Source organism: Zosterops lateralis (assembly GCF_965231275.1).
Source record: "Zosterops lateralis genome assembly, chromosome: 25".
NCBI classification, from domain to species: Eukaryota; Metazoa; Chordata; class Aves; order Passeriformes; family Zosteropidae; genus Zosterops; species Zosterops lateralis.
The window spans coordinates 6669397-6681996 of NC_139785.1; the positions used below are offsets into that span (position 1 = coordinate 6669397).

Sequence of the window (12600 nt, forward strand, 5' to 3'; positions counted from 1 at the left end):
GAGTTCTGTTCCTAGAGCTCTCTTCCTTTTCCTGGATCCCCTTCCCTGCTCCCGGAGCTCTTTTCCTGGAGCTCTTTTGCAGCTCGCGGCGTTTCCCGTCCCGGGGCAGTTCCCACTGCAGGTTCCAGCCCCCCCATCTGGAGGCCGGGATTTCCCAGGGACAGTCCCCGGCACAAGGGGGGCAGGAGAGGGGGGGCAGGAGAAGAGAAGGGGGGCAGGAGAAGGGGGCAGGAGAGGGGGGGCAGGAGAGGGGGGCAGGGGAAGGGGGCAGGAGAAGGGGGCAGGGAAGGGGGGCAGGAGAGGGGGGCAGGAGAGGGGGGCAGGAGAGGGGGGGCAGGAGAGGGGGGGCAGGAGAAGGGGGCAGGAGAAGGGGGGCAGGAGAAGGGGGCAGGAGAGGGGGGCAGGAGAGGGGGGGCAGGAGAAGGGGGCAGGAGAAGGGGGCAGGGGAAGGGGGGCAGGAGAGGGGGGCAGGAGAGGGGGGCAGGAGGAGGGGGGCAGGAGAGGGGGGCAGGAGAGGGGGGCAGGAGAAGGGGGCAGGGGAAGGGGGGCAGGAGGGAGGGGGGACAGGAGAAGGGGGGCAGGATGGGCTGTCCCGGCCCCATTCCCGCTGTTCCCCTCCCTGTGCCGTCCCTGGGGGTCCCCGGCAGTCCCTGGGGTGTCCCCGGCAGTCCCTGGGCAGCTCCGGGATGGATTTTGGTGGGTTTTGCCCCGGGCCGGACCCTCCGTGCGGGTTCTGGCTCCGAATTCAGGTTTTAGGGCAGCCACAGGGTCTGTGGGGCAGCACAAAGAGGGTTTTCATGGAGGGAAAAGGGGAAAAGGAGCCCGGGAACAATATTGGGTTTGTTCTGCTCTCCTTTCCGCCTGGAAAAGTTTACAGAAGCCCCAAAGAGAGAGAGAGAGAGGGAAGGGGGGTAATTTCTTATTTCTAAGGACACAGCAGTGAAGTTTTCCTTGGGGCGGGCGCTGCCAAAGCCGGCAGGGACACAGGTCCCTGTCCCGCCCCACAGGAGCAGAGGAAAGTCCCCGGGACAGGAATTCCCGGGATTTCGTTGTTTTCCCAGCGGGATCAATGCCTGGGGAGGGGGCGAGGGGAGGGCGCTGCACAGGGAGCGGGGGCTCAGCCCGCAGGTGCCCGGGGATGCACAAACTTGGCCCTGGGTCCAGGAACAGCCGGGGAACCCTCCCCGGGGGGAAAGGGGGAACCAAACCCTCCCCGGGCTGGTTTTGTCTCAGTCCTGGAGCTGATGTTCTGCTGGGCGCGTCTCCAGCGATCATCCGTTTGTGCTCGTTCTTTTCCCCTTTTCCCCATTCCTTTTTTCCCCTGTTCCCCACTCCTGCTCATTTTTTTCCCTTTTCCCCATTCCTGGTAATTCTTTTTCCCCTTTTCCCCATCCCTGCTCATTCTTTTTCCCCTTTTCCTCATTCCTGGTGGTTCTTTCCCTCTTTCCCCATTCCTGGCCACTCTTTTTCCCCTTTTTCCCATTCCTGCTCATTCTTTTCCCTTTTCCCCATTCCTGGTAATTTTTCCCCTTTTCCCCATCCCTGGCATCCCGGAGGCTCCCAGGAGCTGCTCTGAGCTCCCACCTCACTCTCGGCCATCACTAATTCCGTTTATCCCCAATCCTTTCTCTTTTTTTCCCCATTTCTAACACCCAATTCTGGGGTTAAATTGTCGGCCTTTAGCGGGTCGTTCATTAAGACAACTCTGGGCTAAAGGATTTAGTTCTTTTTGGCACCGGGGTGGGAGAAAAGTTGTTTTTCTCCCGGAATTGTGACACATTTGGAGTTTTCTAAAATAAACAGGGCACGGGGGATGAGCTTTTCCAGCCACCTCCGATTTTAGGGAGCAGAAACCAACCCTCATCCCCAGCTCCCGACGCTTTAATGGCTCCATTCCTTCCCAATTTACAGAAAAAACGCCCCTTCCCAAGTGCTGCATCCAGGGAAATCTGAATTCCAGCCCTCCCTGTGCTTTCTGTGTTTAGGAGGGAAAGGGGAGCAAAAATGGAAGGAAAAAAAAAAGAGAGTGAATGCTAAAGGGGAAAAAATGCTTTAAATCTTTCCTGTAAATCTCTAAATAGTCTGGGGGACAAATTCAAAGCAGGAACGGAGAGAAGTCGGAGGGAAATGTTCTGGTCCATTCGGGTCCAGGGAAATGTTCTGGTCCATTCAAATCAAGGGAAATAAATATTCTGGTCCATTCGGGTCCAGGGCAATGAATACTCTGCCCCATCCCGGCGCCCCGGGGCTCTGGCGGAGCCTCCTCTGGCTCAGCCCAGGCGGGACCGGGCTCTCCAATAAAAATAAATCTCCAATTAATTGTGGCCCCGAGCGAGGGGCCAGGCGTGCGGAGCGAGGGCACTGCAGACTCTTTTCTTGGCCTTTTTGGTGATTTTGGGGGTTTTTTTGTGCCTCGGTTTTCAATAATCGCGGGCTGGGGGTGGGATGGAGGGCGGGGGCTGGTTTTACTTATTTATTTATTTATAATATTTATTTATTCTATTCTAATATTTATTTATTTTTACTATAATAATTATTTAATTTTTATTATAATATTTATTTTATATTTGTTTTGTATAATTTATATTTATAATATATTATAATATTTATTTATAGAATATATATTATATATATATTATATATAATATATATATAATATATTATATAGATAATATGTATATAATATATTATATAAATATAATAATATAATAGAATATTATAATATTCTATTTATAATATAATTTATTATTATTAGGCTTTGAGAATAGAATGCATGGCACGTTTTCTGGACAGTAATATTATCAGATATATAATTTATTAGTAATATTATTAGATATTATATTATTAGATAGATAATACACACGATGCGGGTTGTGTAAATATAATAATATTATATATCATTATATATATAATACAATAATATATATACAATAATATAATACAATAATATATATATATAATACTATATTATATATATAAATACTATATATATTTTTAACATATATATATATTTAAATATATATAATACAACCCAGCGCGGGCTGTGTAAACACACCTGTATTGAAAGTGAACACACCTGTATTGAAAGGTCCATTTAAAAAGGCGACACTTTGTCCCATTCAGTGGGAATGAGGCACTTCAGTCACAGCCCCAGGGCGGGGATGTTTTGGGTTTTTTGGGCTCCCCTCCCCTATAACCGCATTATTTCACAGGGACAGTCCCAGGCCGGGCACAGGGAGGGCTCAGTTTGTGGTTTGGGGTCACAGGAGGTGACAGGAGCCAATTCTCTCTCCCATCCCCGGACAATCCGATTCCCAACCCTCGGGAAGGGTTTTCTGTGTTTATTCCTGGGCAATAACCGGATTTAATGATGAAGTGCTGATCCCGTCCGGGTAACAGAGAGAAAACCCAAATTTTTGGGGCTCTGCGAGGGGCGGGCACAGAATTATCACCGAGAGCTGAGTCCTTTGGGTGCGGGCAGGGAACAGCCCCAGGCACATCCCCCCCCTGGATCCTCATTTCCCCTTCAATTAATACTGAACTAATTAAAATCGCCGCTCGGTAATTCCCTTCCATTCATTAACGGGCTGAAAGAGATGAAAATAATAACAATAACAACAACAACAATAATAATAACAACAACTATTATTAATAATAATATTATTAATATTATTGATGTTATTAATATTATTAAGGAGTAACTGATTTCTACCAGCCTGTTCCCGGTGTAAGGATTGGAAATCTTCCGTGGTTGCCCAAGATTAAATGATTTTCCAGATCTCTGGTGGTGACCACATAAAATATTAAATCCTGATTTCTCTGCTGTACCTGCAGTGCATCCAAAGGGAGAGGAACAATCCAGAGGGGGGGCAAATTGCTCAGATAAATAACAGTTAAAAACTCAGTTAAATAACAGTTAAAATTCAGATAAATAACAGTTAAAAATTCAGATAAATAACAGTTAAATCCTCAGTTAAAAGCTCAGTTAAATAACAATTGAAATTCAGATAAATAACAGTTAAAAACTCAGTTAAATAACAGTTAAAGTTCAGGTAAATAACAGTTAAAAACTCAGTTAAATAAGAGTTAAAAACTCAGTTAAATAACAGTTAAAAATTCAGATAAATAACAATTAAAAATTCAGTTAAATAACAGTTAAAAATTCAGATAAATAACAGTTAAAAATTCAGTTAAATAACAGTTAAAAATTCAGATAAATAACAGTTAAAAATTCAGTTAAATAACAGTTAAAAATTCAGATAACAGTTAAATCCCCAAAGTCACGGCACAACCACCCAGGGGGGTTCCCAGTTTGGCACACGGAGTTATGAATGAATATTCCAGCCTTTTCCAAAGGTGGCTTTGGGGTTACTTTTGAGGTTTTTTGTGGTTTGTTTGGGGTTTATATTTTGGGGGAGGGAGGAAATGTGGTGGATTAAAACAAAAAAAATAAAGCAAAATTTCTATTTTTCGTTATTTGAGAGGAAAACAGCGGATTGTCCTTAGAGCGTGCAACACCTTGGCACATCCCTTATCTTTTGGGTTCTCCCAAATTTTGCTTTAGGACAAACACAGCAGGAAAAGCCCCGGCAGAGCCGGTGACAGCACAAGTGACCTGGGCAGGCTCTGTCCGATCACCCCCGGACATGGAAAATCAACTCCTGCCGGTCACATCTGGCCAGAAAATACAGAATTGGGCTCCTAAAATATCTCCTGGGGGGTCTGTCCGGCCACTGCCGGGTTTGTCTGTCCCTCAGCCCCGAGATAGGCAAAGGGGCTTGGGGGTGTTGAGCTCAGGGGGGTATTGAGGGTGTTGAGCTCAAGGGGGTTTGAGGATGTTGGGCTCAGGATATTTTGAGGGTGTTGGGCTCAGGGGGTTTGAAGGCTCAGGGTGTTCTGAGGGTGTTGGGCTCAGGATATTTTGAGGGTGTTGGGTTCAGGGGTTTTGAAGGTTCAGAGGGTTTGGGGGTGTTGGACTCAGAGGGTTTGAGAGTTTTGGGCTCAGGGATTTTCAGGGTGTTGGGCTTAGGGAGTTTTGAGGGTGTTGAGCTCAGGGGGTTTTGGGGATGTTGGGTTCAGGGGGTTTGAAGGTGTTGGGCTAAGGGGGTTTTAAGGTTCAGAGGGTTTGGGGATGTTGGGCTCAGGGTTTTTTTAGGGTGTTGGGTTCAGGGGTTTTGAGATGTTGAGCTCAGGAGGGTTTGAGGGTGTTGGGCTCAGGGGGGTATTGAGGGTGTTGGGTTCAGCAGAATTTGAGAGTTTTGGGCTCAGGGGGTTTGAGGGTGTTTAGTTTAGGGGGGGTTGAAGGTTTTTGGCTCAGAAGATTTGAAGGCTCAGGGGGGATTTGAAGGCTCGGGGTGTTTGGGGCTGTTTAGCTCAGGGTGTTTTGGGGCTGTTGGGCTCAAGGGGGTGTTTTGGGGCTGTTGGGCTCCTCTCCCCTGAGCCGGGCACATTCTCAGGTGTTTTCCCCCCTCCTGTCCCTGTCCCCGGCTGTCCCCAGGGCCGGTCCCCACTCCGAGCTCCCTGTGAGGCCGGTGGGTGACAGACTCTCCTTCCAGGGGATTTTCCCCTTTCCTCTCGCCGTTCAGATCCTCAGCCCGTCCTGTCCCTCTCCCCACCCGCTCTGTCTGTCGGGGAGCGTTTTCTAGAGAGGAAACCACTGGGGTTTTGAAAGGACTCGTTTCACTCTTCCCCTTTAACCCCCGGCTTTTCTGGGGGGAGCCGGGCCCGGGGGAGGGCAGGGGAAAACCGAGAGGAATGAGGGAAAACAAAGGGTTAACGGCGATTTCTTTTAATTGAGCTCCAGTTTTGTGGCCCTGGGCGAGGGGGGACCTGACCCCGCTGGCGGCAGAGTCCAGATGTGCGGCCTGGGGGAGCCCGGAGGGGCACAGGGGCTGTGGGGCTGTGGGGCCGGGACAGGCCGGGGCTGTGGGGCTGTGGGGCCGGGGCTATAGGGCCGGGGCTGTGGGGCCGGGGCTGTGGGGCTGTGGGGCCGGGGCTATAGGGCCGCGGCTGTGGGGCCGGGGCTGTGGGGCTATGGGGCTGTGGGGCCGGGGCTGTGGGGCTATGGGGCCGAGGCCGGGGCAGACAGGGCTATGGGGCCGGGGGAGTCAGCCAGGGCTATGGGGTCGGGGCTATGGGGCAGACAGGGCTATGGGGCCGGGGGAGGCGGCCCGGGCTATGGTGCTGGGGCTATGGGGCAGACAGGGTTATAGGGCCGGGGCTGTGGGGCTATGGGGCCGGGGCCGGAGCAGACAGGGCTATGGGGCCGGGGGAGTCAGCCAGGGCTATGGGGTCGGGGCTATGGGGCAGACAGGGCTATGGGGCCGGGGCAGACAGGGCTATAGGGCCGGGGCTATGGGGCCGGGGCAGACAGGGCTATAGGGCCGGGGCTATGGGGCCGGGGCAGACAGGGCTATGGGGCAGGCAGGGCTATGGGGCCGGGGCTATGGGGCTATAGGGCCGGGGCTATGGGGCCGGGGCTATGGGGCTATAGGGCCGGGGAAGGGCCCCGGGCCGGCCCCGCTCTCCCCCTGCCCCTCCCGGCCCCGGGCGGCCCCAAAGGCCGCAGAACACGGAGCCAGAGCCAGGTCTGGTCACGTCCAGCCCCGTGTCTGGGTCCCCAGTGAAAAATCGCAGCCGAATTGATGAGGCCGATTCCAGGGGAGGGGGAGGGAGGGGAGGGAGGGAGGGGCGAGGGGGGTCTGGGCTCTCTCCCGGCAGCTCCGGGCTCGGGGAAATAAAGAATTAATAAAACATCTCTGCCGCGGCCGGGGACAAACACCGGGGCATTATTGCAATTCCCCTCTGGCAGGGGCAGGGGACAAACACCGGGACATTATTACATCTCCCTTTTGGAAGGGACAGGATAACTTTGGATATAATTTTGCTCCCCCGTGGCCGGACCAAAGACAGGGGGAACAAAAACCTGGACACGGCGGGCCCTGGACAAGGTAACTCAGGGTCTGCCCTGCCTTGGGCATTTTCTGTCTCCCCTTCTCCCCCTTTCCCTCCCCTGGGCACAGGGGCCGCCCCGGCTGCTCCTGGGGTTATTCTGGGCTCCGGACGGGCGGGGATTGTCTCCTCCTTTGGGACACTCCGGCTTTTCCCGGGAAAAGGAAAAGGCGCGTTTTTCCTGCTCTGCTCTCCCCGCTTTCAATGAGAGAAATGAGAATTTCTGAGGGAGAATTACACGCCAGGTCTGGAGTGAGGTTTAAAGGCTCTCAGGGTGTTGTTTGCTGTGCCCGGAGCGCTGGATTCGCCTGTTGGGATAATAATTATTGTCAGGTTTTGGATATTTTTATCAAAGCGGGGGAGTCCCCACCCGGCTCTGGGGGGGGTTTGACATCCCAGAGGGGCTGGGACAGGACTCGGGTACCTGAGAGGGGAGATGGAAACCCATCCCTCCATCCATCCATCCCTCCATCCATCCATCCCTCCATCCATCCCTCCATCCATCCCTCCATCCCTCCATCCATCCATCCATCCATCCATCCATCCATCCATCCCTCCATCCATCCATCCATCCATCCATCCATCCATCCATCCATCCATCCCTCCATCCATCCATCCATCCATCCATCCATCCCTCCATCCATCCCTCCATCCCTCCATCCATCCATCCATCCATCCATCCATCCCTCCATCCATCCATCCCTCCCTCCATCCATCCATCCCTCCCTCCATCCATCCATCCCTCCATCCCTCCCTCCATCCATCCCTCCATCCATCCATCCCTCCATCCCTCCCTCCATCCATCCCTCCATCCATCCATCCATCCATCCATCCCTCCATCCATCCATCCATCCATCCCTTCCCAGCCCGGGAGAGGGTGAGAGTGAGGGGGAGCCTGTGCTCAGTCCGTCTGTCTGTCTGTCCGTCCGTCTGTCCCGCATTACCGCCCGCTCCTGCCCGGGGCTGCAACCTCCGTCAAGGAAAAGGCTCCAAATACGCTTTAAATACGTTTTAACAGCCAGATTATTTATTATTATTATTATTATTATTATTATTATTATTATTATTCTCTCTCTCTCCGCCTGCCGTCACCGAATTGCGTTGACTGGTTTTTTTATTCTTATTATTTTTATTTTATTTTTTGAGGGTTTTTTTTTTTTGGTTTTTTTTTCCTCCCCTTTAATTTTTTCCCGTTGACTGGAAAACGCATTAATGAGGAATCTGTGGGAAGAGACGGAAATTCAGTGAGTCAGGCTGAAGCCGCTCCAGCCAAAAGAAAAAAAAAATAATAAAAATAATAATAAAAAAGGCGCAAACTCCACGTTAAACTAAAGTGTGTGGGACTGCACAGGGTAACGGGGCTGGGGGCGAGGGCAGCTCTGGGCTGTCCCAGCCACCAACAGGAGCCGTGACAGAGCTGCCCATTGTTCTGCCCCTCCTTATCTAAATGGAGCAAATATCCTGTATGTAAAATATATATATTTTTTCACCGAAGAGAAGGCAGGACCGGCGTAGAGAGACGAAGGTTTCCTCCTCAGTGACTTCACTTCCCAAAATTAGCAGAAAAAAACGTTTCATCCGGTTAACTGTCTCTTTTTCGCTTCGCTGCAAGAGGCAAAGTTAAAAAAAGAGAGAGACCGAGAGAGAGGGAGGGAGAGGGCCAGGGGGGCACGGGGAGAGCCACAGAGCCGCGGGAAGGGCAGCGAGGAGAGCGAAAAGAGAGAGAAGGATAAAACCCCTCAGGAGGCGTCCTTGGCAGGGCCAAACCGGGTCAATGTGTGGAATATCGCTGGGGCCGGCTGGAAGTTGTTCCCCATGGACGGCACTATTAAGGTAAAGGGCCGGGAGGGGCTGGGGGTCCCCTCGGCCCGGGGGGGGCTCTGGGAAGGGGTTCAGGGCTGGGGCCGCCTCCGGACGGGCTCTCTCCTCCTCCTCCTCCTCCTCCTCCTCCTTCTTCTTCTTCTTCTTCTTCTTCTTCTTCTTCTCCTTCTCTTCTCTTCTCCTCCTCTTTCGCCGCCGCCGCGTCTCGGGGCTCTGCCGGGGCTCGAACCCGCGGCTCGAGAGGGGTCGGGGGTCGTTCCCGGCTCGGGGGGCAGTGGCAGTGCCTGTCCCGGCGGGTCCGAGGAGGGGTCGGGGGGCTGTACCAGCCCCTGCCCCTGTCCCAGAGGGGCCCCAGGAGGGCTCGGGGGGCTGTACCAACCCCTATCCCAACGGGACTCCAGGAGGGCTCGGGGGCAGTGGCGGTGCCTGTCCCTGTCCCGGAGGGGCCCCAGGAGGGCTCGGGGGGCTGTACCAACCCCTGTCCCAACGGGGCTCCAGGAGGGCTCGGGGGCAGTGGCGGTGCCGGGGTCCAAGGAGGGGTCGGGGGTCTGTGCCCGGCTCCGGGGGGACAGTGGCCGTGCCTGTTCCTGTCCTAGCGGGGCCCAGGATGGTCCCGGGGCAGTGCCCGGCTCAGGGGGCAGTGGCGGTACCAGACCCCGAGGAGGGTCGAGGGTCGTTCCCGGCTCCGGGGGTCGGTGGCAGTGCCTGTCCCTGTCCTGGAGGGGCCCCAGGAGGGTCGGGGGGCTGTGCCCAGCTCCGGGGGACACTGGCAGTGCCAGCCCCTGTCCCAGCCGGGCCCAGGAGGGGTCGGTGCCGGTACCAGCCCCTGTCCCAGCCGGGCTCGGAGCCGCCCCAGCCCCGTGTCCGCCCCCGGCCCTGTGTCACCCCCGGCCCTGTGTCACCCCCGGCCCTGTGTCACCCCCGGCCCTGTGTCACCCCCGGCCCCGTGTCCGCCCCCGGCCCCGTGTCCGCCCCCGGCCCCGTGTCCGCAGCTCTGACCCCGCCGGTCCCCGCGCGTCTCCTCCGGCAGATTTTTATTGGGTTATTTTTCTTTTTGGCGGGGAAGAAGCCCCGCGCTGGAGGAGAAACCTCCCCAGGCTCAGGGGAGGGGGGAAAGGGAAGCAGAATGTGGCAAATAAACCACCAACATCACCAGCCTCGGGTGGCCTTGAGCAAGCCGGGGCGATGCCGGGGCTGGGAGCGCAGTTCCCCTCCCGCCCTCCGGCCGCTCCTCCAGCCCCGGGAGGACAATCCGAGCCCTCCCGAGCTCCCGGAGGTGTTTCCCAGGCAGGGAGAGCTCTGGGGGACCCCGGGCGGCTCTGCCGGGCTCTGCTGGGGGACAGGAGCCGCTCGGACAGAGGAGCCTTGAAGCGAGAGACGCTGTGGGTGTGTTTGGGTTGGAGATTTCGAAAGATGCCTATCGCCTGGGTGGGGTGGTGTGCTCGTCTTAAAAGTACTTTTTTTTTCTTTTCTTTTCTTTTTTTTTTTTTTTTTTTTTTCTGTTATTTTTTTTTTTTCTGTTATTTTAATTTTTTTTTCTCTTTTTTTTTTTTTTTTTTTTTTTTGCCTTTTTTTTTTTTTCTCCTTTAATTTTGCTGACCCGGGTAGAACGAAGCTGCAAACGGGCAGGAACTGAAACTGTCTCTCCCTCAGATTGCAGCTTGTGACAAGTGCACGGCTGTTTGGAAGGCTCTGGAGAGAAGGGGAAGGGAAGGAGATGGGCAGGAAGAGAAAATGGAAAGGGGAAAGAAGGAGGGAATGAAAGGGTGAATGTCAGAGGGGAAGGGGGAAGGCAGGAGTGTTGAAAGCACAATATCTGCGAGTTATGGCCGGAGTAAGACAGGCTTTCCCATCCACCTCCTCAGATCTGCAGCAGAAGGAACCTGGGCCTCATTCAGGATCTATTTAATGCACCACAACTTTCTTTGATTTGTGGAGCCCTGAACGCCGTGCAGTGAAAGTGCAGCAATTCCCCATCTGTGCCTCCTGCAGTGCACACACAGACCTGCCCCTGCACAGGCCAGGAGCCCCTGCCCAGCCCTCCCCTGGGCCATTCCCCATCCCTGGAGCTCCTGGAGCCCCTGGAGCTGCTCCTGTCCCCCCTGGCCCGGGCTGCTCCCCCCGGGCTGCGGTTTGGGGATGAGGAACTGCGACAGCCCGGGCTGGGCTCAGTCACGTTGGCCAAAGGAGGAACTCGGCCACATCCCGGGTCACTGCCCCAGCCTGGGCCTGCCCTGGGGCTGTTCTGCACCAGCTCTGCCCTGCCCTGGGGCTGCTCTGCACCAGCTCTGCTCTGCCCTGCTGCCCTGCCAGGGCAGGAATCCTGAGCCTGTTGGATCCTGAGACAGGATCTCCCCCTGGGCTCCTTTCCTGAGCCACTCCAGGAGCAGCAGCACTTTGCAGGTCCCCGTGTCCTGTTTGTCCCCTCTCTGTGTGCCATGGGCTGACATCAGTGCTCCTGTCCTGCCCAGAGGATTAGCTGAGACCTCTTGTCAACTTTTTACTTCTTGTCAACTTTTTACTTCTTGTCAATTTTTACTTCTTGTCAATTTTTCACTTCTCGTAGATTTTCACGCTGGGCAGAAACCAGTGGGTTGCAGGGAGTGTCAGGTTTGCTGCAGGGGAGGGTGAGAGCCCCTTGTCTGGCTGCTCACAGGTGAAGGGCAGCACCAGAGGATGTGGCAATGTTTTTGGCAATGTTTTGTGCTGAGCTCTGTGTTTAACCTGTGCCTCAGGGTGGGTCTGGCTGTGAGGGCAGAGCAGAGCAAACCTGGGCACATCCAGGGCACAGCAGTTTAACAGCAGTTGTGTCCTCAGCTCTGCTCTGCCATGGAGGGGCTGGTTTATCCCACAGCTCTGCGTTTGTGTTGGGGGAAAACATGGCAGAAAGATGCACATCAGTGAGTGGAGGGCAAGAAAAAACAGAGAAAGGTTCTTTCATCATCTGCAGCAAGAACACAGGGCGGGCCCAGATGAAATCTGAGTTCCGGCGTGGGGAAAGGCCCTTCCCAGCCCAAACTCAGAAATGTCCCTGTCCTTGGAGAGGACAAGTGCTGCGTTTGGGACAGAGCTGTGCCCTGCAGATGATTTTCTTCTTGAGCAATTTAAATTTGACAAGTGACTGTTTATTTAAGGCTGTGCAATACTATTCCACAGACTGATTGTTTTAATTGAGCCAAAGCCTTTAACTGCAGACTGGCAGATGCAGGGTTTGGGTTTTCTCTGCAAATCTCTCTCTTTGCCTGCAATCCCCAATATTTGGCTTGTACTTTCCTCTTCATCTTTTTTATCAGAAAGGGTCTGATAAAACTCTGTGCCAGCTTTACCTCCCTGGAGGAATTTAACTGCAGATGGAGGGATAAATCCACTGGAGCCTTGAGCTGTCCCAAGGGCTCAGAGCCACCTGGGGAAACAGGGAATGGTCAGAGAATAAACGTGGTTGGGATGATCCTTGTGGAGATGGATCCCTTGTGGACATAGATCCTTGTGGATGTGGATCCCTGTGGAGATTCTGTGCAAGTGTGAATTGAGTTGTATCCAGGCTTTCAACCCAGACAGGGAATTCCATGGATATAAACAAAAAATACAGGATCAGATGAGGATTTTAAGTCTTCATTCCCCACCATGCACTGACTGACATCACGTGTGGCTGAGCCAATACACCAAAAAAAAGAATGAATTTCTATTTATTCACAAAGGATTATTTATCCTGAAGAGAATCAGCTCACCTGCTGAGGAGGTTGGATTCTCTAAATAATCTGTGCAATACCTGCCGTGGATGGAACTGGCTGGGGAAGTGTCCCCTGGAGCAACTGAGCTCCAAGAGCT

The 12600-nt window shown here is 53.6% G+C and overlaps 1 protein-coding gene across 3 annotated transcripts in view; it reads left to right on the forward strand.

Moving 5' to 3' along the window:
• The window catches only part of FLI1 (Fli-1 proto-oncogene, ETS transcription factor), a 78172-nt gene that overhangs the window by 3416 nt on the left and 62156 nt on the right, over positions 1-12600 (forward strand). Inside the window, exon 1 of one of the 3 annotated variants that reach the window (XM_083878060.1) lies at positions 7831-8784. The exons of the other annotated variants lie outside the window; for them this stretch is intronic. Within the exon in view, the coding sequence (XP_083734186.1) occupies positions 8767-8784 (18 nt within the window). The 5' untranslated portion in view covers positions 7831-8766. Of the gene's footprint in view, positions 1-7830; positions 8785-12600 lie in introns of those variants that run through there. 3 annotated transcript variants of the gene reach the window in all.